Source organism: Gasterosteus aculeatus, chromosome 4 (genome assembly GCF_964276395.1).
Source record: "Gasterosteus aculeatus chromosome 4, fGasAcu3.hap1.1, whole genome shotgun sequence".
Lineage (NCBI taxonomy): Eukaryota > Metazoa > Chordata > Actinopteri > Perciformes > Gasterosteidae > Gasterosteus > Gasterosteus aculeatus.
In genome coordinates, this window is record NC_135691.1 from 16,279,387 (window position 1) to 16,304,576 (window position 25,190).

The window sequence follows — 25,190 nt, forward strand, 5'->3', positions numbered from 1 at the left end:
TTTGCTTTCTGAAGCCCCTTCGGTGAGATTTAACAATCAATCAAGCGTTCAAAGAGACACTTGATGAGAGAAAGAGTTGCACCGCCGGCGTGTCTCTTTGCATACGTCACTCCAGCCGACATGCCAGTCTTCTCCCAGCGTGGTGGACAGCTACCGCTTTGTCACCGGAATCAGGTGGCGGCGGCTTCTACATCCGTCTCCGTTGGCGGCTAGAGGTGACACTCCATCAGCCGAGCGCTGGTTGGGTAATGTATTGACGCTATCCTCCCCTGGGCACAATAGGTGTACAGCCAGCTGATTGATGAGGCCACGAGGAGCATGTCAGCCTCCGCGGCGTGTCAACCACAGTCAGCGGACGGTCAGTCAGTGCGCTGGTACCGAGCGCCGGAGTTGGACACCAAGACTGATGGGCCCAATGGATTCGAAATATGCTCATTCGACAGGCCATTCCGCGGTGGCGTGGTGGTTAGCACCGTCACCTCACAGCAAGAAGGACCTGGGTTCCACTCTGCCCACTGGCCTTTCTGTGTGGAGTCTGCATGTTCTCCCCGTGTCTGCGTGGGTTCTCTCCACAGTCCAAAGACATGCTCTGGGGATCAGGTTAATTGGTATTGTTAAATTGCCTGTAGGTGTGTGGATGTGAGTGTGAAGGGTTGTTTGTCTCTGTGTAGCCCTGCGATTGGCTGGCGACCAGTCCAGGGTGTCCACCGTCTCTGAAGTTGGCTGGAATAGACTCCAGCCCCCCGCTACCCTCTTTGACGAATAAGTGGTTTGAAGATGGATGGATGGGCAGGCCCTTCATAGATTATGTGAAAAGCCTGTTTCTAAGGAGTCACCTGGACCTTTGTGGTGACCTCACCATTCGTTACATAGATTTATGAGTTTTCTTTGTTACTTTGGACAACCTGCAGGACATAATTTTCATTCTGGGGTTTTGATTCATGACCCAATATGCAGGAAGTTATTGCGAGACTGCAGGGTGACGGGATCAATGGCAACGTGATGGGACTGGTAGTGGATATCCATATTTTAATGCACAAGGAAGCTGAGAAGCCTTAATCCCCTTGGAGTAAACATAATCTGGTTGTTGGAGAGCGAGGACCGATGTGAAACCAGAGAGGGGGAGACAATCCCCTCCTGATGTCTCCGTAAAAAGCTTTCGGTCTTCCAGCAGCCTTCTGTCACACTGACCAAATAAATGCTAACGCTGATTTTAATCTTGCCTTTGGCTCCCTGCTCTGGTAATACTCTTGACCTCCTACGGCTGCACCCAGGATGTCGCAGGCCCCTGTCACACCGCCCCTCTGCCTTCCATTAGCGGATACCTGATCCCGCGCGGGCCGAAAGAGAGCGAGCGGCGTGCACAGGAAATGGGCTCGTAGTGGCTCCACACCGTGACCCGGGCTACTTAGAGCAACTGAATTGCATTTATGAAGAGCCTTCTAGTCTTTCTCTTTACCATTACAAAGTGGCTCCCCTCTTTGCAGCGTAAGAGATACTACAGGTAGCAGATGAATCACAGGAGTTGATGTTCACAGAGCGGGGAAGCAAATAGCTTTGAGGTGGATGTGCATCTTCTCACCGCATTCAATATTCTATCAGTGAACCAAATATAAGAGGAGTTACCAGGAATTGAGCATCTCGTGTGTGTGTGTGTGGGCTTGTCTTCCCTCCTCCCAGTCGGTCTCCTTGTCTCCACTGGCACTCTGCACATCTGTCTGCTCATTGATCACAGAGGGAACTGTTTCTCAGGCTCAGCGGGGCGTCCGTGGCCTCAAAAACCCAAACAGATGTGCGCCGCTGCCGAGTCGCCTCCGCACACCCACTCGAACATCCTCAAATGTCTCTTTTATAGCCTTTATTCACCCAGCAGCTGTTTCGCTTACTGCGCCCGCTGCTTTCCAGCCTGATTGTAGAACATGTAGAGAACTCTAGATAAGGTTTGTCCTTTCTTGCCCACTGTAAACACATGGAGGTGCAATATGGGAGGCTAAGCTACAGCACCCGTTACTTACATTAACGTCTCATTCAACGAAAACATGATTACAATTAAGCACTTCAATCTTTTTTTATCATATTTTTAGCTTTTGATATTTTTGTAACTTTACTGGGTGACTATTTATTGCACTTGTTTTGGTTATTCATTTTCAATTTATGTCTCTTGTACACTTTGCCGCTGTAATCCTGCAGATTTCTTCCACTTATATAACATATACCGTATTTTCCGCACTATAAGCCGCACTTAAAAGCTTTTCATTTTCTCAAAAAACGACCCTGCGCCTTATAATCCGGAGCGCCTTATGTATGGATCAATTGGTCAATTGGTTGATCCATACTGCTTGTACACGGCGCTCAAGTTGCGTCGACGCACTCGTTTCATTTCATGGTTCATAAAGTCCTGCGTGTGTTGCAGAGCAGTTCACCTCCAGAACAACAGGTGGAGTAACGTGTTTCTGTTGAAGACGACCAAAAGAGTCACGTCTTTGTGTCGTGTGCCAAGTCGTTGGTTTGTTTATTTATCATAGACTTTATTGCCCTGTGCATCGCTACTGCTGCCTTTTATCTCGGACACATTTGTCCCGTGTTTTCCTCCACAACTTTGTGCACCGCTCGACCGGCAAACCATTGTTTGCGGAGATCTCCCTTCATCAATCGGGAAGCCGCCCGCGCGTCCTTATAGTCCGCCAATGACGGGTTGTATAAGTGGTCATATTTACGCATTTCTTCCGACAAAAGTTCTTCAATCTGATCCGTTCCCTCGTAAACATTCTTCGTTATATTAATGGCGGTATTGTGCTATGAACCTCGCAGCATCAATCGGACCCTGAAAGCACCGTCTCCACCAAACCAACGGGGAAAATAGGTAATTCTAAAATAGGCGTGGCTGGAGAGCAGCCAAAGATTTAAGGCGTGTATAAGCTATTGTTGCACAGGTGTTCCGGTGTGGGGGCTTTTGTTGTGAAGGGGGAGATGGAAGGAGAGGAAGTTGAGGTGGTGTTCGACACAAAGTATAGGCGCACCCGAACCACTCGGCTACACGTGGATGGCGAGGGCGGCGGGTGGAGCGGACGCACCTCACAGCATCGATCGGACCCTGAAAGCACCGTCTCCACCTCCCCACATCCCCCCCGATGTCAAACGTTTGGCTGCAGGATCTTATGCGCCTTATAATCCGGTGCGCCCTATATATGAAAAATGTTCTAAAATAGGTAATTCATTGAAGGTGCGCCTTATAATCCGGTGCGCCATATAGTGCGGAAAATACGGTAGTTTTGAACATTATATTCCATTTCTCCCAATTGAGACCCCTATATCCTACACGGAGCTCCTTTAAAGAAATCGTAATTTACTATCAACTAAAAATAAAATGATTTTGTGTTGAACACAGATTAATTAAAACCCAGACACTTTTGATACTATTGCAATGGACACCACACTGCAACCAGAATCAATTGATCAACCCTAAAGCATTAAAAACAAAACCCTCGTCCATCATTTCCCTCTCTTCACCTCCAATTTTGTCTGCACATTAACATTTTGGATCCTGTTTCAATCAAGATGAAACATGTGGACGTTTTCGCCTCAATTCACACCACCCAGAATGATCTGGTATGTTCTGATTTTGTCAAAGTGTTGAAGCAGCAGCCGTGAGACAGAGGGACGGCGTGATGTTTTTTTCCTCTCCTCAGACATTGTCATATGCTCCAATGGACCCCCTCGTGTGTCCGAAATTGCCCACAGAGAATCTCATTATACGTTGTGCACCGAGTCAGAGGTGGCACGCCGCCCCCCCTCGTTGTGGTCCGAGGTCCTGGTGCTTCTTGGAGACGCACAAGGAAAAAGAAATTAACCTACCCAAGCAAGGCAAAAGGGAAATGAAATAACAAAGGCAAAAGGACTAGCTTGCACATAAAAGCAGTACAAGTTCTCCAACGATCTCTGAAATCTGTGCCCCCCCCCCCCCCCACTACAAAGTGCTATCGCTCTCAACGAACTGATGTAGTGGACTGGATGGGATTCGGGCATCCCGAGTCATTCTCCTGTGCAAAGCTTCATTTCACTGGCTCTCAGCCCCCCCACTAGGTTCAGTAATGGAGCTTTAAATCTCCTCCGTTGTTGTCGGGCCCTCGCTCATTTTTCTTCCGGGGTCGATGATAGAGCTCTGACTTCTTGTGCCACCTTGTCGATAAGACTTCACTGGGAGCCTTGAAAAAAAAACCTATTTTCCCTCCCCGCGTCGGCCTGGCACCCCTCCCTCCATCCTGTCATGCTCAGTATGCGTCTCTCCCTGCAGACATCCTATCGCCTCCCCCTGCTGACTAAAATATCCACATTAATACTCTCCTTTAAAAGACTTCTTTAGTAAGATCCCGCAAGCTCAGTTCTACTCCAGTTTTAAATTGTATTGAAAGGTCAATCCCTGGATCTCGCTTTTCGTCTCTTCCAGGAGCTTTGCTCTCTTTATATTCTGAGCCGTAGTCTATTCTAGCAGCCGTGTGTGTGTGTGAGTGTGTGTGTGTGTGCGCGTGCTCGCCCTGTGTTTTGTGTGAACAGCCCCATTAGAGAAAATAACAGATTGAGAAAAAACAGGAAACGGGGAAGAGAGTCTGTGCGTGGGAAGTTTTCTCCCTCTGTGATCGTTAAGGATGGGATCGTGTTTTGGGGGGAATTGCATCTTTTTTTGTGTTTCATGTTTTTGAGCTAAATTGCTTCCTATATTTCTCTGACAGCTCGGCATAGTTTGTGATTACTGAGTGCAACAGTTTTCAAAACGGGTAAGCTTTCAAAAAGTTGCCCCCTCCCCGAGGGTGCAACACACACACACACACACACACACACACACACACACACGTCTGACTCTTTCCTCGTGTTTTGTTTTGCTCTCTCGCAGAGGCCTTCGACCTGGTGCTGCGTCACGGCCGCAACTTCACGCTCGCCATGCTCAAGTCGGAGTTCCCGGGTCTCGGGGGTGGAGCCCAGAGCTCCGTGGGGCAGCTGTTCCTGGACATGTCGCTCTACATCCTGGGCTCGGACTCCACGGTGGACCACATGGTGGAGGTGCTTTATGGCCGCCTCTTCCCCCTGGCCTACCGTCGCCTGCTGGGCGGCGTTGCGTCCTCCGCGTCCGAGGAGTGTGTCAGGGGAGCCTGGAAGGACTCTGGAGCGTTCGGCCCATATCCCAAGCTGATGATGACCCGTCTGTCTCGCTCCCTCCTGGCCACGCGCGTCTTCCTGCAGGCGCTGAACCTGGGCATCGAGGTGGTCAACACCACCGACCACCTGCGGCCTGGCCGGGACTGTGGGCGGGCACTGCTGAGGCTGTGGTACTGCCCGCACTGCCAGGGCCTGCTGGGGCCGCCGGCCTGCAGGGGCTTCTGCCAGGCCGTGATGCAGGGCTGCCTGGGGGGAGCGGCCGAGGTGCAGCCGCACTGGAGGAGCTACGTGGAGGGACTGGGGAAGGTGGCCGGCGCCATGAGAGGGGAGCAGGATCTGGAGGCTGTCGTTCTCAGGGTGCCTTCCATGATCAAACTGGCTCTCAGGCACGCTGTGGGCGCTCGCACCCGCCTTACTGCCCTGGTGAGTCCAGTACACACATACACACAGCTCACATATGTGAGTCAAGTCTGCCTGACTCATTGATCTTTTATCTGCCTGAGGTTTGTGCAAGTTAAGAATCTAAGACTCTGAAATTTTAGCAGCCTAAACTGTGTATTGATAAATCACCGGCGCTGTCCGTGGTACTGAAGGAGCAGACAGACTTGTAATTATGCTTTTTCTTTTCCTTTTGGATCCATGTTAAGGATGATAGGCACACACACACAAACACACATGCAGGCGTGCATTGTAAAAAGAGTACAAAGACTGCGTTGATGTGATAACAATCTACACCACTGTGACTAACGTTCCTATTCGTCAATGTTTAAATTTGCACAGTGATAACAATAGCATTTGGAATGTTACGCCTCACGATTTTACGCTGCAGCCTCTGCCAGATTGCTCACGTTTCATGTAGGTGCAGTGATTCTTCTTTACCCTCATCAGACAACCTCACAAACTCTTTTCGATCCGCATTGCGTGCCAGTTGTACTTGACGGATAGATAATACATTCTCGCGCTGGAGGACTTCATCGGAGGACTTCTATTGCGTCTGGTCAGGGAGGATGAGCGATCCGGCCCACGTTTCCTCCCTCCAACGAAGACGGTGTCACCTCGTAATAGGAAAATCTCAAACTGCTTCCTGGGGTTAAGGAAGCTGAAGGATTCTCCGATCTTGAATTGCAGCTGAATACAGAGAGTGGGAAATAATAGCGCAGAGAGGGGGAGTAGGTGGTGGTGGGGGGTCAGACAGTCTGTCCCGGCATGTCTCGCTGAAACTCGTCTCTCACTCCTCTTACGTGTGTTCTCAACTCCGATAAAGCCGTCAAGTTTGTTTGCAGCCCACATGTGAAGTCAGGGAGAAGTGCTCATGAAATATAAAGCCCGTTTGCTCGGCTGCAGAGCTGGAGGTGCTTTTCGCTCCTGTAGATGCGCTGAACTTTTCACTCTCACACCCCCCGAGTCCCTGCAGCGACCAGGTTTCCACTCAGAAGCCATCATTTATTAACACACACAGGTTGACCTCACTTGCTCTACAGCGCGAGGGCGTGGCAGCAACACGAATTGCTGACTTGGGGGAAACCGCTCTCTCCCCGTGCGCGCGAGTGTGATCCTTCTCCAAAATGAAAGGGGTCCTGTTGGGATTTACTTGTGGATGCAGCTCCAGTCACCAGGGATGACTTTACGCTGTGTTTGTGGCTGGGCGCTGGATTAAAGCTGCCGTTGTCCTGTATTGTTCAGCTGTGTCGCTGCGACATGGTCGCGAATGTAATCTTGCTGAGACACTCCTCGCTCAAAGGGGCCGTTGAAGGGACGGGGGCATTGTTTGCCCCCGAAGTCCGGACAGAAAAAACACAATCACACAACCCCTGATTACCTCCCCTCAAATAACCAGTTTAGGAATTGGATGAATGAATTTAAGTCTTAAAGGGACCATTGCAGGGTGCTTCTTGATATTTCAGCCAATTAACTATAGAATAATAAATGCAACAAGCCAAATTGCTAAAGCCACATCGAGCACGAACACTAATAATGATTGTTTTGATCAGATTTTCCATGATTTATAAATAAGAGCCATAAGGTAGAGCGCATTAGAATCCCAATAAAATAACAATAAAAACTTCAAAGTTTACAGATCTACAAACTGGGTCTATAGTAGTGTAATATTTTGTGGTATTTTCATCCACATTAGGACAATCTAAAGTTCAAATCAAGCAGGATTTCCATGTAATTATAGAATTGTAGAAAAAGTGGTCGATGTGGCCTCACATGATGTAAACCATCTATTGAAGCGTTTAATGATGCTGTCAAATAGCCGGTACATTATCAACTGTGCGACAAGAAAGAGATCAAGTAAAAGAGGCCGGGGAAACAAAGAGGATGAGCGAGAAAAAGCAGACGTGTGCTCATACTGACAAAAAAGGAGAGAGGTGCAACTTGATTTGGTGATGGTAATTCTGTGTATTTCTACAGTTTAGCTTTTTAGTGTCTCTGCCATCAGATCAGACCACTATGGGGCATCCACCTCAACATATGTAAATCTTACACAGTGGCTTTTAAATATGTAAATATATTTTTTTACTATAAGAATCCTTCATCATTTTCCAGCCCACAGTTGAAATGCCCACAAACTGACAAAAATGTAAAGTCATCAAATATATAAATACGTAATTAAATTGGTAACGCAAAAAGAGAAATGTAAGCACCGTTAATGTAAAGTACGTCTGATTTGTGGCTCTAATAATGATGTCTGGTCCTGTAAATCCTGACATGGCTTTTAAATATATTTGCGTGGCTGTTAAGTGAAAACCTAAGCAATCATTTAGGGGAAATTCAATATTTTGTACAGCCACATAACGGATCTACGGAGCGCTACGTCTTGTTCAGTGCTTTTCCTGTGATTTATAAAAACTGCAGCTGCGAATGCCATCCATCCTTTGCCCCCCACAGCAGAGCACTGTCTCTGAGGGTGACAAACGAACGGACTCCGGAGGAGAAGTGTCCTCGAAGTGCGAGAAAGACGTCGACTTGAGACACGAGTAGGTAGCTCTGCCGGGGAGATGACCACTGCCAGTCTACCAGTGACGCTCCAGCATGAATCCACCGATGTTCTGAGCGACGGAGAGGGCAGCCAAGATCCCCACAGCTTCCATCTATTCCCCTGTCAACGTCCCGCCCCTCTCCTGCAGCTTGATGTCATCCACCTCCGTCTCTGCATCTCCTCCTCGAAATCAGTCTCTCCCTTTCACCCCCGCCCTGCCACTTATTTCTTTCCCACTCGTTTGTTACGCCCTGCTTCGAGAGGAGATGCATGATTTATGAAGCTCTATTTTTACCAGTTACCGAGGAAAAAGAGAGGAGAGGAACAACGAGAGGGAGAAGGAGCGGAGTAGAGTGTGAAGAGTGAGCCCAGGGGGGGAACAGCAGAGGGTGGAGGAGACATCCATCACCCTGCGACCTCTCAGGCTGCAGATGAGGAGGGGAAGGAGGCCGCGACGTGATGGATCCGACCGCGAGTAAAAGAGACTGAGTGCATGAGCCACGCGTGTCGTCGGTCACTCGCAAACTGTTGCTTTAGTGAGGAAAACAAGAGCACTAATTAAATCTCTGCAGCATCTACTTATCAATCCGTTCAAACATGTCGGCTATTGATTCGTAAATGCTTTTGGAGCGTTAAAACATGAAATGATTCACGTTTAGAAACGGTGTAACGTGGTCAACGTTATGTTCATTATGTCGTTTGGGCCTTTGAGGACTTCAATAATTCAAATGAAACAATCTGCAGTTTGTATGACCATTACCATCACAGATATTTGCATGTGTAATTGAGTTTGGCTTAATGATCAAAAATAACAGAAAAAAAATAATTACTGATCAAAGCTACATTGATACGTTTTTTTCCCTGCTGTGTAAATTAACATTTAAAAGCATAGATCTGAGTTTTTGCTAAATGTGCCAGCAGCTGATTGGCTCAGCTCAGCACAAAGACGGAGAATAAGGAGGAGCTTTTATTTGGCTCCATAACAGAAAGAAAACCTTCCAATACCTCAAGAGATTACTGATTGAACACGTTCCTGTCAGGGATGGGTGGAGGAAGGCAGGACTCAAGCGCAGACTTCTTAAACAAAAGAGACTTTAATCGTCCAAAAAGCAAAAGCAATAGGCAACAGGCAAAAACGCACACGAACCAGGGGAAAACCGGCAGGCAGGAACTACGAACATCCACGACGATAGACAATGACGCGACAAGCGACAAGAGACACACGGCTTAAATACACAAGGGAGGTGCAGGTGATTGGACACAGGTGGAAACAATCAGACAATCACAGGACAAGGCAGGAAGTGAGGTTACCCAGGGAGACAAGAAGCAGAAAACTACAAAATAAGACAGGAAATAAACCCCCAACGTGACAGTTCCATCTTAACTTAAGACAGAAGTATAAAAACGTGTTACACGTTGTTGTGGCAGAACATGTTGTGCCAGAACATTTCTTAATCTAACATAACATGCCCATGTGTTTTTTAGAAATACAGTATTGGTATATCTGCAGTACATTTTCCCATTTCGCTTGCTGATAAGCATACTTCCCAGAACGTACAACGTGTCCTTTGCACCTTGCACCTACTGATGTACTTTGTAATTATTCATGATTTCTATGATTTTCTATTCATCGCATCATCATTTCCCTCCAGACACAGACAGTTTGTCCCTCATTACACCTTCTTACAATATATATATATATATATATATATATATATAAAAATATATATATATTTTTTTTATATATAAAAATATATATATATATTTTTTATCTCATTAATGTCACGTCGTCGTTCCTGATGGATTTTCTAAATAAATGTGCTAAGATGAAATGCGTATTTATGTATTAATTAAAGTAAATGTCACTTAGTATGATAAACATACGGGTATATTTTCAAAAAACAGACTAAAATACATAAAAAGAGACAGACTTGAGCCTCCCGCCGAGGAGCGTGTGCTCCCTTGTAACTTGTCGATGAGGTCACAGGTGTGAGATGCCTTTTCACAAGGCTGGATCTGAAACGTTGAACTCGTTTTGAGGAAGCTGTGGTGGGAACGTCGTAGATCAAATCTCTGGAGCTCAGCGTGCTCTCATCTTCTCCTCCACATGATCTCTTTGCCATTACCAGCCATGAGTTGTGGAGCGAACTCGCCAGTCAACTCTCACTGAGACGTCTGCCGTTACCATGGGGTAAGTGGAAAGGTTTTAGCCAGCTCAGGGATATAAAATGACAAAGAAACGTCTGGAAATATTCACAAATTTGCGTTGAAATGGAAAATAACTACCCCAAAAGAATTACTAATTGGATTAATTTAAATTATAACTGATAGTTGTGGATAAATTGTTGGCACAGTTGACTAAAAGTCATGCGTAAACCATGAATTGAGTTATCTGAAAGTGAAGGTTGAAACCTCCAGCTCACTCCGAGTGGTAGCAGCATAAAGACGAGGTTGGACTGTACTTAAGAGCCACGAGGAGTCGCCCCTAGGAAGAGTGTGAGGCCCTTCGGCGCTGGCATTGCTTTTGTTGACCCAGTAGCAATAGACTGAACTAAATGTTGACAGTAGTGAAAAAAAGAACAATATTTAGTAAAGATCGCCTAAAGAGACATCCGATCACTTGGACACATTTGCTGGTGTCTGTTAACGGGTGTTGAGCTTGGCGGTGGGACCAGATAGGAACGGCTGGCTGCTCTGGCTGACTCGATTGAACTTACAATTCACACTACATCAAACCGAGGCATTATTGCACCATATTTCTCTTTTCCCAAACCAGACAGTACGGGCTCCATTTGAAGTTGTAACCATAATAGCTGTCTGGTATTACTCTACTTTTGATATAGAATGAGACTTCTCTCCCGTATTTGCACTTCACTGGGACACTTTGAAAGGCTTTCAGCTGAAATAGGATGCTTATAATGTGTGCAGTTCACCAGAAGCCACTTCCTATAGTGACAACAATGCAGTGAGGAGGAGGAGGTGGAGGAGGGATGCTGACTCAGTCTCCCCCCCTCTCCCGGACCGACTTGAACGCAAATATTACTCACCAAATATTCTCTGACCGGCAGCATCTTCTTTGATCTTCAAACGGTCTGCTTATGAATAACTCTCACTCGGCCTGCTGCTGCACCACCGTGTCAAGAGCCACGTGCACAGCCGATGATTTGTTGAGACTTCATTCTAACGCCGTGTCTGCACGAGCGCAGCGCCACATGGAACCTGAGCTGCATGTGCGCTAGACGACATGTGGACTGTGATGTGTGTGTGAGAGTGTTGTGTTACTGGCAGTCAGCAGATCTGCTCAGTGCAGATAAACGTGTGCAGATAAACGTGTGCAGATATCGGAGCGCTTCATCTGCTCTTCTGTTAGTCGTGTTGGTCCAGCCCTGGGTGATATTAATATGCAGCTAATGAGCCCCTTCCTTGAAGAATACGGAAACAATCGGCCGTTGGTGTGTGTGTGTGTATGTGTTTGGGTGTATGTGTGTGAGTGTGTGTGTGTGGGGGGGGGGGGTCTGCACCGCATGCATCTCTCCCTTGTGCCACAACTCCCCTACGGCGTCCTGAGAAACGCACAAACGAGAAGCCGAAAGGAGCTCCAATCACATTAATCATGGCCTGTGGGAGCCCCGGCAGCGCAGCCAGAGAATTACCTGGGAGGAAGGGAATGAGACGTGTGTGTGTGTGTGTGTGTGTTTGTGTGCGTCAGAAGTACACGGCAGGGGAGTGTTAGTAGAGAGCTGGGTATTAGTGAATGCCTGGTGCAGGAGGACTCCTGTGTGTGTGTGTGTGTGTGTGTGTGTGTGTGTGTGTGTGTCGTGAGTGCATTCCTGGGTGACAAGGCTGCACTGATTAACCCAGACGATTCTGTCTTACAGCTGTTCAGCATTTCTGGGTGTGTCAGCAAGCATTCATAAGCACGTATGTGTGTGTGTGTTGGCCAGTATTATGTAGAGAAGGTGTATCATGTTAATGGGCTTTAGCTGCATTAAGAACAAATAATTGTCCAAATTAAATCTGTGTGTGTGTGTGTGTGTGTTGCCTCGGTTGCAGATGGATAAAGATGTCCAGGGCTGCTCTATCAGGTCACATCAGTATTCAGCAGCAGCGGCCTATTCACTTAAAGCAGAGCTGGGCACAATTACCTCTTAACATTACATGGCAGAATTAAGCCTTGTCCAAAATCCCCGGGGGAAATTAAACCGCCGGCAAATCATTAAACCACAAGCTAAACATTAACAGCCATTTGCATTTTTATTGCACCTGAAAAGAAGGTGCCAGGTCCATTATCTCAGAGAGACAGAGGGGGGACTTTTTTATTTAGTGTTGTTATGTTGTCCCGTGTGCACAATGGCGGTTGTACGGGGAGGGAAGAAGCAAACGGGACGTCATATTTCCACGCTCGCGTTTCTTTTAGAGTTGCTATGATTACAAATTCGGAACAAGGCGGAACCGGCTGGCAGAGGATACAATGACTTGTTTGTTATGCAAATACCCGACCTCCCCTTCTCCCCCCCGCCTTACACACACACACACACACACACCCCGTCCACAGCTTTCATCCGAGCAAAAAATAACCAAACCCAAGCGGATGACAATTTGCCGAGGGGCCGCAGTTTGGCTGCCGACAGGTTCTCCTTGTTCTGCACTGTCATTGGTGTTAAGTGTTTGAATAAACGGAGGGGGGGACCGAATTTGCTCACCGGGTTCTCCTTCTTTTCTCCTCTGCAGGTGAGCGGGATGTGCGGAAGCACTCCCCAGCGCGCCTCCCGCTCTGTGGCATCCTCCCCCCCTCCTCCTCCTCCTCCTGCCGCCGCCTCCGCGGCCCGCTACGCGCAGCTCTCCCCCCCGGACTATGACGAGACTCTGGGCGGCCTCCGCAGGTGAGGGTAATCTCCCCCCCCTTTCCCCTTACTGCGGGGGCGGTTGTACGTCTGGCAGAATATTGTCCCCGACAGGTTTTCCTGCTGTTTCCTCATGACAATCAGTCTTTTGCTTTTTGAGTGCTTTCCAACACTCCCGACGCCCCCCGGGCTTAAATAGGGGTGTAATAATGCCCAGCAGAGCTGCCGGTCTCGCAGCACAATGGCCAGATTAATGTCAATTAGGCCTCTTTTATTCTGTCCCTCTCGTCGGCTCTGGCTCTCACTGCTGCTAAGCTGAACCCTCCCTTGTTCTGCGTCCGTTTCTCGCTCCCTGCTGCTGCCGCGCGTGACAATCCCGTTCAGATCCACTGCAGCTGCATTCTTTGCCTTTCTCTGCGTTGAACATCTCCTTTTCTTTGCCGTCACCCTCAGGGAGTTCATATCCAACTTGAAGGGCTTCAGCTCCTTCTACAGCGGTCTCGGGGAGGCGCTGTGCAGCCGCGAGGCGGCTCCCGCGAACCATTCCCTCTGCTGGAACGGCCAGGAGATGACAGACAGGTAAATCAGTGACTCACGAGCCTGTGCGTTGACAGCTGTTAACACACACTTCAAGCCCCCTCCAGATCAGTGCACCCCAGGACGGCCCTGCACAGGTTTATTGCCTTCACCAGATGAGCGGTTACACAAACAATCTGCTCTGATTCCTGAGTTCCCAGCGACCCGGCGGCACGTCTGGGGGGAGTGCAGGTGAGTTGAAGGGTACGTCGGCCCAGGGCTGATGAGCTCTCCGCACGAGGGTCCCCTCCTCTCCCGCCGAGTGTGAGTGTAAATCTTGAGTTTGGCTCGATGGGATGTTATTAATGTCAGCCGCGCTGTCACCTCATTCTCGCTTAGTTAATTGCTGTTTCGATCGCTCTCCCGCGCGCCCGGCAGAACCTCATTTGGTTTTGCGCGATATTTCACTTCACCCCTGTCCTTTCAGCTCCACGCATCATAACTTCCTCCCTCTCCCCCCCATGCTGACAGCTGGCCCCAATTTCAATTTGGCTTACATAGTTATAGATATCATCTTTATTTGATTTTTTTTCTTTTTTTACCTTTCTTTGCTTTGGAATGTAATCAATGCTCATTCAGACGGGAAGAAGCTGCGGTTGAACCTTTTACCTCTTGTTCCAGAGAAGAGGCGAGAGTCAATTCTGGGCTTTTCTCAAACTGCTATAAGAGAGTCTGTCGCAAAGATGGAAAAAAAAAAGGCGCCAGGACCAAAGAAGAGATATGACGTTAGCCGCTAACCCGCTGACGGTTAGCGTGTAGGGCAGAGCCATCCGGAGGGGATGATTGGACCAAACGGGGCGATAGGAAGGTGCAGGGAGGCTGGAAAGGAGACGTGAAGCGATGGAGAGATTACAGTGGCCCCCGGGCGAGCAATTCTCAGAGTCGTCTGCGGGGCCACGTATGCCTGCAAACTCACTCGGGTACATTTTCACTCTGTGAGATTTGTTCTGGATCATCTTCCATTATCCTCCCCAGATAGGGCCGTCTTCTCACTTTGTCTCAAAATGATACATTTAGATTGGGTGTGGGGGGGTGGAAGCGCCGGGGGGTTCACGTACGGAACATGCCGGTTACTTGAGCAATCTTCGGAGCTAAATGTGGCATTTTTTTCAGCAGGCGTGTTTGCCATCCTACCTGGAGCCGAGATAGAGCATCAGACAGATCAACTTAAAGCGTTGATTTTCCGTTCCACTTTTGCATCTAATGACAGTGAAAACCGCGCGGATGATAAAAGATGAGACGTCAGGTGTAAACCGTTTATTCAGGAACTTTGTGAATAGGGGGAGAGGAGGTCAATAACGATGGGCGGTGCTGGTGTTTCTCATTTGGGTTAAAGAAGGCCAGTCGGAGAGCAGGGGGACATTTTAATTTGTTTGCATCATTCCTTATGAAAGGACCTAATAATTACAATAAGAGTGACTGTATCACAAAGCTGCTCTTGGGCAGTTTTGTGCCAGGGTTTAATAATGGGTTAGTGTATGTTTTAGGAACAATGCACAATAATCAACATCAAAACAAATCTTCTAATTTGCCTACTTTGACGACTTTTCTAGTCGTGTCTTAACTAGTGTTAAGTTGCTACGGTAACACTTAAGAACCACTTCAAAAGTGTAGAATACAAAGGTCAGCAGGTTGTCTCCCCTACTCAACCTCTCTGTGACACTAACACCTTCACCATAGTCACCTGCAAACAGTGTTATATTATTTTCACACTTTGTAGGGAGGATGTTGTAGTTTGGGAAGACGAGGGTTGCAAGAAAATGTCAACACCGTTCGACAGAGCTTTGCAGTTTTGTCTTTGTTTTTTACAAAGTGAAAGATAAAGTTTACCGACCACCACCAATAATTCCCTCTGAGCTGTTTTCATTATCACCTTAATCTGATTCTCGCTTTGCCCGAGAAGACGTTCAGCCTGAAGTTGTACGGTGTATTAACAGTAACAACCTACACACCCTGACCTTTGACCCTGTACTGCAACTGGGGGACTGGAAGTGTGAAAAGCGTCAGACCCCCATTATGTTTCCCTTCATCCCCTGAAGTCCCGTCTCCCGCTGGTGTTTATTCCGGTGTGTCTGTCGTCTCCCGCAGACTGTAATAGTGTGGTAATTGGTGTTAGATTAGATTAGGATTAGATTATCACCTGAGCTAACTGATCTGATCCCCTCTGCTAGCAGAGAACAACAGATAACAAACTGAGGGGCTGACAACTGACGCTATCAGTGGCCAAACAGAGTTTAAGGTGGATGCACTCCGAGCTACGTCTCAGTAAGGAACCTCTCGGCTCCTTTTCTCCACTCAAAGTCTCTCTCTCCTAATCCTCCTTCCTCGACCCATTTTTCCTCTTTCTGTCTCCTGAGCGGATCACACATCTCACTCCATTATTAATGTTATAATTAGCGGCGGGGAAAGGGGTGAGATCATGGCTAATAAGACGGATAAATAACTGGGGTAACGTAATTTGACTTTAATGAAAAGTCTGTCTGAGGGGAGAGCGAAAGACTGATGAGTTGAGATGGCGTGTGTGTGTGTGTGTGTGTGTGTGTGTGTGTGTGTGTGTGTGTGTGTGTGTGTGTGTGTGTGTGTGTGTGCGTTCAGGTGAGTGCTCAGGGCGATGTCACAGAGATGAGAACAGAGTATGACCTCATGCTTTCTCACTCACACATCATCCTTTCATCCCGTACAAACATTCCCCTTCTTCCCCCCACACTTGTTTTCCTTCATCCCTCCAACATTTGCAGCAGTGCAGCAGATTGCATTTACTGCGAGCGTTGACCTGACCACCTCTCATGTGGTGTCTAGCTCATTCTAACACACTTGTTTTGAGGATGTGGTGGGAAGGGAGGAGGAGCCAAGAAACACCTGGAGGAATGTTTTCAGGCTCCCCCCAGCTCCTCCTCTCGGAAACATACACAGGTGTCAACAGAGCTGCGTTTCCTCGGTTACAGGCGGGGACATGTGAGCACCTGCCCGAAGGCCGGTTGTGTGCATAAACATCCCCTTGCTGCTAAAGCAGGACGCCTCCGCTAATGTCCTCTGATACGACTAAAAGCCGCTAAACGGGCACTCAACCATCAGCCAGACTTTGTATAGTGGTCATACAAAAGAGGTTGTAAAACATTTTATGTTAACATTTAATAACCTCTGATACTGAGACATTTAGGACATAAATACTTTTCCACAGTTTTTATTGCAAATATAAAAAGAAATCTTGAAACATTCACAATGTTACCCACTGTTTAACTATGGACGCAGTGTCTTCAAGGGAAGAGTTTTTCCTTTTGGAAGGGTTGAGTTACTAATTGTCTCTCCAGCCCCAAAACTTGTGGAGATGTCGTTCATCTTATCAACACTAGGTGGTGACAAGCACCTTGTTTTGTGGGAAAACTTCCTCGTCTTTTTGTCTTCTACCCATGAAACTTACATTCAAGTTTCTAAATTCTGTGAAACTTCTCGAAACCATCACGAACATAAATTATTAACTTAACTTATTTCAGGGAGGAGCCCTTTGCTGCACCTTGTCCCCTTTTTGTGTGTCTATATGTAATAAAAGAAAATAGTTACCAAAAACTAATGGAAGTAAAAAGAACTGAGCTCATTCTTTCTTCCCGACCTTTCAGGTTTCCTGGGCCGGGCCTGAAGCGGCCGCACCCCGGCTCCGAGGTCCGAAGTAACAAGCCCCCCGAGCCGATCATCAGCCAGATCATAGACAAACTCAAGCACATCAACCAGGTCAGCAGTGTGCGTGTGGTTTGTCCACAGTTTGTACGTTTGAACTCTGCCAGCGAGCAGTTCTCCCTCATATTTGAGGTGATGTCAACTCTTTGTGTACGCAAAGACAAATCCTATGGCAGGAAACGGCTGATTAGATGCTTCTTTGCGTCTCATCTGCACCGCAAAGAAAACCGAAATAACTTTTTAGACACAAAACGCGGTGGCGGTTGCGAAGGACACAAATGAAGTCCTCCATCCACAGCAAGCCCCCTCCTTTTCTTTTGTTGTCGTCATGGAGACCACCTATTGGAGTAGGCCAGCCGGAGTAGTGCAGAGATGCTTGGAGGTAGATGCATCAGCCCACAGATCTGTCTGCGGTTCCTGGTTGCACTTAAAGCTGTCAACACGTCGATGGCCGCCGTGCCATAAACCCGCCCCCCCTCACTCCACATGCCCCAACCCCAACAAACACGCACACCATCTTCCAGCTGCAAAGTGTGTCTGCTTTTGTCTGTGTGTGTATGTGTCTGAGCGCCTGAGTGCTGCAGGCTTGTCACTGTGGATTACAGGCCTTCCCTCCTGTTTAAACAACCTGTGAGATCCAAGCAGCAACTGTGCACCTTCCTCCACTCCGCCTGTGACAACCTCAAGAAAAAGACAGGGTGTTGTGGTTTGAGACGCTGCAAATTTCCCAATTACTTGTGCTGTATTACCTCATGAGCACTTTGGGGTGGAGGCGAGAGGAGTGATACTCGAACAGGACCTTCAGGTGTTTACTTTCCTTCCACGTTCTTCAGAATCACCCCAAAGGATTCCTCTCACATCTCAGGTTTAAAAGATTTGAGCAACAATAATCACGAGAAATAAAAGCAGTCAGATGATCAGATTATTTAAAACAATTTATTTTGAGGTCCAACCAAAAGTGAGCATTAGATGCTGGTAGTAATACATTCACAGGAAAACTGCTTTCGTAAGTACGTTGTGTGAGAAATAAAGCAGAAAGGTGTGTTGGATGTTATCGTAAAATTCAGGTAGTCGTCTTACTGCTCACTTCTTGTTTAAAATCTCCAAACTCAGCATTCTCATCCCTCAGCGTTTCACTTGTTGAGTATGATGTTCATGACACCAACAGGAATATTGGCCTAACAAAACCCACACACACCGTATGTTTATTTCCAATGAACTGGATTCATCCCATAATCCTAAAAACACAGGACGTGTACACGTACACACTCTAATATAATAAGCCTTTGAAAACTTCCTGCCCTGACAGGGACAAACATTTGCGCCGATGTGATAACAAGCAGAGCTGCAGACCGGTTGCCGGGTGGATCAGGTTCCTGATGGGCTTTTGATGAGGTTTTTGCAAGAAAATGCATTTTGGCGAAGGACATTCAGACAAGCCGTTTGAAACACGCACACAGTCGAGCTCTTTCTTCCTGTGTGTGTGCGTGTGTGTGTGTGCGTGTGTGTGTGTGTGTGTGTGTGTGTGTGTGTGTGTGTGTGTGTGTGTGTGTGTGTGTGTGTGTGTGTGTGTGTGTGTGTGTGTGTGTGTGTGTGTGTGTGTAAGCAGAAACGTCTGATATTTATGCAGATTGGCTAATCACAAGGCTGTTTTTAATCCCATATCTGATGACCGTACAGAAAAGTTAAGCACATTTCAAGCTTCCCCTCAGATCTCGACATCAATGGGCTGGAATAACTTCTAACAAATGATTGACTGACTAGTTCACTTCCGGAAAAACTGTTTATGACTCTTGACTTTGAACAGAAATGTGATTACAGAAATCATCACTATGCTGATATACTGAGGGACACAATGGGAACGCCTCAAAAGATGGTGCAATACAACACCATAGTCTGCAATAAAAACTCCCCTTGTGGAGTTTGAAATATTTTGTTTTTTTTGTGCACGAGTGCTCACTCGGGTAACTTTAGATTTTTCCTTTTACGTTAGAAGTTGTTATTGAATCTTTTTCTATCTATTTTTAAAATTAGCTAACATTTGATAGACACATTGTTCATTGCTAAAGTAAGAACAAGACTAAGAGTCTGGACGCAGCAGTTCAGTGAGGATGAAAAACGCTGAGCTGAGCTGAGCGCTAACGTCTTAATGCACACATGCTCGCAGTAACAATGTGATTGTGCGTTAGTGTCTTACAGAAGCCCAATCCGGCTGCAGTCTTAAAGTCTTATAGCGTGACGTGACGATACTTAGACCGTAGGAAACAGTCCAATGGTGCCAGTCATGTTCTAGCTTGTCAGGAAGCAGGCTGGAAATCCTAATATAGGATATCCAGCCCCCTTCCCCTCTATTATGTGTAAGATAGACATAACAGAGTATAGGGAGGACATAATACACTTCAATCATAATGTTCATAAAGCCCCTTTACACTCAAGCGTTGAATAGGTGATTTACAAAGACGCCATGTCTATTACAGGGGCTCTACTGGGAAAACGTAAGCCTCACTGATGTAATAAATCCAAAAGATGTGTTTTGTGTTTCCCCCACACTGATAAAGTGTGGTTTTAAAAAAAATATATGTTTTTGCCGCGGCGGAGCAGAGAGCTAGCGTGTATCCTCAGGGAACCTTGAATCTGTGCATCCATGGTACACTTGTTGAAGTATCTGAGTGGTGAACCGACTGACTGTCGGCCATCCATGGTAGCGTGACAAAGAGACAAAAACGCAGCCCTGGCTCCTCCCCTGTAAGAGGCAAACCCTTAAACTGGCTTTATAACCCTGCTAAATGTTTATTGACTGAACGCAGTATTTCTTGGTCTGAGCCGCTCCGAGCCGGCGTCTTGTAAACAAGCTCTGAAGGCACCGGAGAAAGTGAGGCTGTTTGGTTAAAAGCAGTTTTACAAGGTCTCCGCCTCCCCGCTAGTTGAAAGACCACTGCCTCTGAATGTTCCCGGGCTAAAAGCTCACAGACTAATTAACCTTCCGATGGGCGAATAGGCCACAGCTCACACGTAATTACTTTTGTCTGCCCGGTTCATATGCGGCGTGCACGGGGACGGGCCAACAACGAGATAACGTGTGTAATGTTCCTGGAAGTCGACCAAGAGAGCGCCACATTGATTTAAAGCGTCCGTGTTCCAGTCTCAGTCTCTTCCCTTTTGTACAGTGCGCGGAGCGGCAGACTGAAGAATGTGTACATGATTGTCCGCGCGTTCAGGACACGGCTCACCCACAAACCGGGCTATACAAGTCCTGCAAAGGCTCTCTTATCCCGCACACGTCCCCCCCTTCCTGAATGAACATTATTCTGCTTTCGGCTCAAGTGGTGAGCGCAATCAATGCTTCCTCCAGCTTTTGCTGACCCACTTTCGGACCAGGAATCAGCCCCGGCCCTCGGACCGTGTTGTGAAAATATAGGGGCTGCTCTCTCCAAGGCCGAGGGGAACATGGGACCCCTCCAAAGAATCCACTTCCTTCCAACTTAACCCCCCCCCCGATGTTTCGTTCCTTCGCTCCTAAGTGCTCCGTGACGATGGCCCTGAGAAATGCCGCCGTGCAGCGGAAATGTGTCATTTCTCACGTTGTCAGTGTTGATCAGAGAATCCGCAGATACAGACAGTCTGGCAGGGAGACCCTTGCCTTTTTGCTTCTGCGAGGCTAAACTAAACACTGAAAGAAGAAGAAAAAAAGAAAAGACCTCTCCGAGGCCGGTCGCCTCATGCTTATAAAACAGCGTTTTCTCACGCCCGGAGCAGCTGATGTCATAACTGAACCACAGCCAACATTTAAAGTGAAATGTGCAGTAGAAAGTGGATGGAAGAGAAATGTCTTTCCCCTTTCGGTTATTGCTCCCCGCCTTGGAACTTCCAGCGCCGAGGACATTTGTGTGCATGCTGTGTAACGCATTCCTGTCTGGAGCGGTGTGCCCTGCATGTGCATGTGCAGCGAGGCTGATAAAGAGTCCTCTTTCACCCGACTGTGACGTCGAGCAGGAGGTATTCTGCCATGCCAACAAGCCTCGCTGCTTTCTCAACGAAGATGGCAACACTTTTATAAAAGAAACAAGAAATGGCTAAATGAGCTCCCTCGTGCGGAGACACGTGCACGTGAAGGACGGCGCTCTCAAATTAGAACGTATTGTTTTGGTTCTGAGGAGACGAGGTTGTTTTGTCTCAACATCTGTTTAACTTCCCAGAGTATCGTGTCTCTCCTCTGTACAGCTAATCTCACAGGGGACGGTTGAGCTAGTGGCAAAATGGGGCAATTATGGGATTGGTCTTTGATTACAGAACGCTTCCCGCTCGTTTGTCAGGTGAATTTGCCATTTGGAGGGTCAGACCTCCCGGGATCATTCTGACAGCCTCTTCCTGGCTACATGACGCTCTTTGAAGGGACTCCATCTGCAACACCGCGCACATGAAAGACAACGTCTTGCTGAGGACCTTTCATTATTTGATCTTTCCCCGTTGAAACCTCCCGGCCCGCTCTTCCCGCTTTTTTATTTGTTTGCACCTCGTTCTCGTGTCTTTTCCGTCAGTCGCCTTTCTTTCCATCTCTCCAGCTGCGCTGAGCTGTGTGTGACGGACTCCAGCTCCGTCGCCCTTCCCTCCCCCGGCCCTCCCTCTCTGCAAAACCCCCTCATCCCTCCCTCTGCTCTCTCGGCCCCAGCTTCCCACTCTAATTGAAGCCAGAACCTGGGAAAAGTCCTGCAGGTAGGACAGGAATTCAGGGTGGAAAAAAAACAGATCCCGAGCGCCACAAATTCCATCACGCAGCCTCACTTCCTCTGAGCCGGCGGAGCCTGGGCAGCGTGTGCTCGACACCCCGCGCGCCCCCGCGCAGAATGCGCGCCTTTAATGTACAACTCACACTCCGGGACAGCTTTTACTGTGCACGCTGGTGGCAGTTAATCTTGTACACACATAGTTAGCGATATGACTACAGCGGATCCATTCCCAGTTCACACGCACCGGTGAAACGTGAGCGCACGAGCGAAATAAAGCAGCACTTCAAACAGGTCTTTGAAATGCGTGAACGAACACGGTGCTGTGAGCATAATAATTACAGTAGAGGCAGAATGGAAGCCGCCTCGTGACAAGGCCGGCGTGCGGTGGCCTTTTTTTCCCCGACAGGGTGTGCGTACTATCCGACTAATAGACACGGTGGGTGTCAGACGCTGTTTAGTAAACTTACACTTGCTAACCTGTCCATTATGCTCGCTCGAGTCAAAGAGTCCGACTTCTCTTTGATGTTATTCACCGAGGGTTTTTGAAGCGTTATTTTATACACGCCCCCGGGCCTTCGTCCTCTCGCCTTCCTCGTTTTTACGTGTGTGAAGTACGACTGCCGTAGAAGCAGAGGAGGAGGGAGAGCTGCTATGTTTGTTTGCAGGGGGGGTGAAGCCATGAGGGTCCTTTTTTTAAATGAAGTGTGACACCTGGTGTAAACCTGGGAGGAGCTGCGGGGCGTTTGTGGAGGTATCCGTGTTAGAGCACCACGCACGCACGTCATCCTTTCGCTTTCCCCAGACATCTGACTTCACGGTGTATTTAGGATTTGAGGAGTTAAAAAGGAGTTATGGTTCCTTAATTTTAGGAATGCAAAGATGAGAAACTCCCCCCCTCTACCTCCACACACACAACACACATACACTCACAAACTTGCACACCCCTCTCTCACCAGGGCTTTCTCCCCTGCTGGCTGGGAGGTCAGATGGAGCATGTGAGGGCCCTTTTCCTCCCAATTAGTCTGCTTGCTAATGAGGCCCAACCATGCCTTCTACCACTGCCACCCATTCCTCTTTACCTCCACCTCTCCCTCCCTCCCGCCCCGGCCCGTCTGCGCCCTGAGGTCTGAGCCGGGGTCGCCTCTCCCTTCCCACTCCGCCCCTTTGCTCCTGCACCACTGCCCCCCCCCCCCCCCCCCCCCCCGCTGGGTGTAATTATCACGCAGCCGGCTTGTAAAAACCCTGCTGCAAAGGTCCAGGCACCGCTCGCTAACCAGGCTTTCCGCTTTCTGGGGCCAATATTTTTTTGTTCATCCTTTTCTTTTTGTTGAACTGTCAGAACAGTCTCTGGTCTGACCCTCACATCCTGGCCTTGTTGTCACTGGGCACAGTCACGTGTTAGGATCCCCCACCCCTCCCAACCAGGAAGAGGTCAGGGGGGGTCACACTTCCTGTTTCCTGTCTCTGCCAGGTCATCAGAGGGTCTCCCTGCTCGGGTCGGAGACCTCCTCTGCTCCTCCTCTGCCTTTTGTTTGAGGCTCTGGAAGGGAGTATGGGGTGGGGGGGCGGAGAGGGGAGGGGATGCCCAGCGGAGTTGAGGCTCCTCTCTGACCCGTCATCTCGCCAGAGAGCCTCTTCAGTATGTGGTACTGCCTCATTTTACCCGCACTGTTCTCTTTCTGTAGGCTACACACTAAGCTGGCCGGCAGCAGGACAGCTGCTCGCGGGGGCCCGCGGCCCACCCGCAGCGCGTTCACGCACAGGCCGCTCCACCCTCCATTATACGCTTCCCCCGACCAGGCGTCTGCCGCCCGCCTCTAGGTGTGATCATGGGACACTGCTGATGTCAAAACGGAGGGTTTCTTAGCAACACATGACTCTGGGAACCGCTGCGATACCGTGGAAAGAAGGGCAGCAGCAGACAAAAAGAGATTGTCTGAGGGGTGTAATCTGATTTAGCAACCAGCGGCCTGTGCAGGAATGGGACTTTTTCCAACGGTTAAACCCCATGCAGACAATCAGGCACATTTATAGACATAAGTCAAGGTTTTCATTTGGTTAGCCTCAAAACAGAAATTGTTGTCATACCGGATATATTTAGTACTGGGGGGACTTAACCCTGTGTGTTCATGCCCTGCCTTGATCTGACCACAGAATGTCTGAATGACCAGAGACGACACAAAGGATACAAACTGCATTTAATCTGATATCTTAAATACATGTGAAGGGTTCAACAGTTTCATTAACCAAAGGAGTCCCTGGCAACAAAAAACAAACATTCATTGAGGATTCGGTCTAAACTGGAGAAATCTGGAAGTGGCCTCATGGGCTCAGTGAGAAAGGTGCAGTGGACACACGCCCAGTTTAACACAGTGTGTTCTGTTCCAACTGGAATTAACCTCGGGAAATGAATCTTGTCTGCATTAATTGTCTGAGGCAGGGCTCCCGCTGCGTGACATACTTGACCGCGGACGGAAAGAGGAGGACAAGACGGGAAAGTCAAGAAGAGCAACAGAGGGAAGAACGAGCAGACGTCCCCCTCCGCTCTCCGCTTCAGATTCAATAAAAGCTGAGTGATGAGAGCGGGGCGGGACCTCAGGGCAGGCCGCGGCCCCCCAAACGACAGGCCGAAAGGAGCTTTTCCATGACTCACTCCTTGAAGAGCGCCTCCCGCCATTGCTGCGTCCGTTCGTCCCGCTCCCGCGGCGTCCCTCGTCCCTTCCCCTCGTCCCTCCTGGCTCCTCCGCTCCAAACGGCACGTCTGCAAACCGGATCCGAGCGCAGCGGCTCGGCGTGCTGGTGGGGGATTAGGTGTAATGGAAGCTCATTTCCTTTGTTTATTGAGAAAAATAGTCTGTTCTGAAACGTTTCATTTGTCCCGCGCTGTGACCCCGGGCATCGGCTCCTGCACTGATTAAAAATACACAATCACAATCGCACAGAATGTTTGTGGCTTTACAAAGTCTCTGCAATAAATGGGACACAATTAGTAGCAGGTTCATATTTCTCAACCAAAGCTGATGTCTATCGGTGCTTGTGGGAAACATCTGTCTCTTTAGTGGCTGAATCCTGCCGGCTCATGTGGCGTCTGGTGCTGGGCAGGTAGCGTAATGAGGTTTCTTTGCAAAAGTACAAATGTGTGCGGGATAGAACCAAACCAACGATCTGAAGGACACCAAAATAAAAGCTGGGCGAGCTGAGGGGAGCAGCAGAGTTGTGATCATTTTCTGT

The 25,190-nt window shown here is 48.4% G+C and overlaps 1 protein-coding gene across 1 annotated transcript in view; it reads left to right on the top strand.

The window, feature by feature from the left end:
* Positions 1-25,190, top strand: part of gpc3 (glypican 3) — an 83,453-nt gene that overhangs the window by 42,559 nt on the left and 15,704 nt on the right. The window contains exons 3-6 of the mRNA XM_040174621.2: positions 4,892-5,577; positions 12,869-13,020; positions 13,435-13,560; positions 17,175-17,286. Coding sequence (XP_040030555.2) covers positions 4,892-5,577; positions 12,869-13,020; positions 13,435-13,560; positions 17,175-17,286 — 1,076 coding nt within the window. The remainder of the gene's footprint in view (positions 1-4,891; positions 5,578-12,868; positions 13,021-13,434; positions 13,561-17,174; positions 17,287-25,190) is intronic.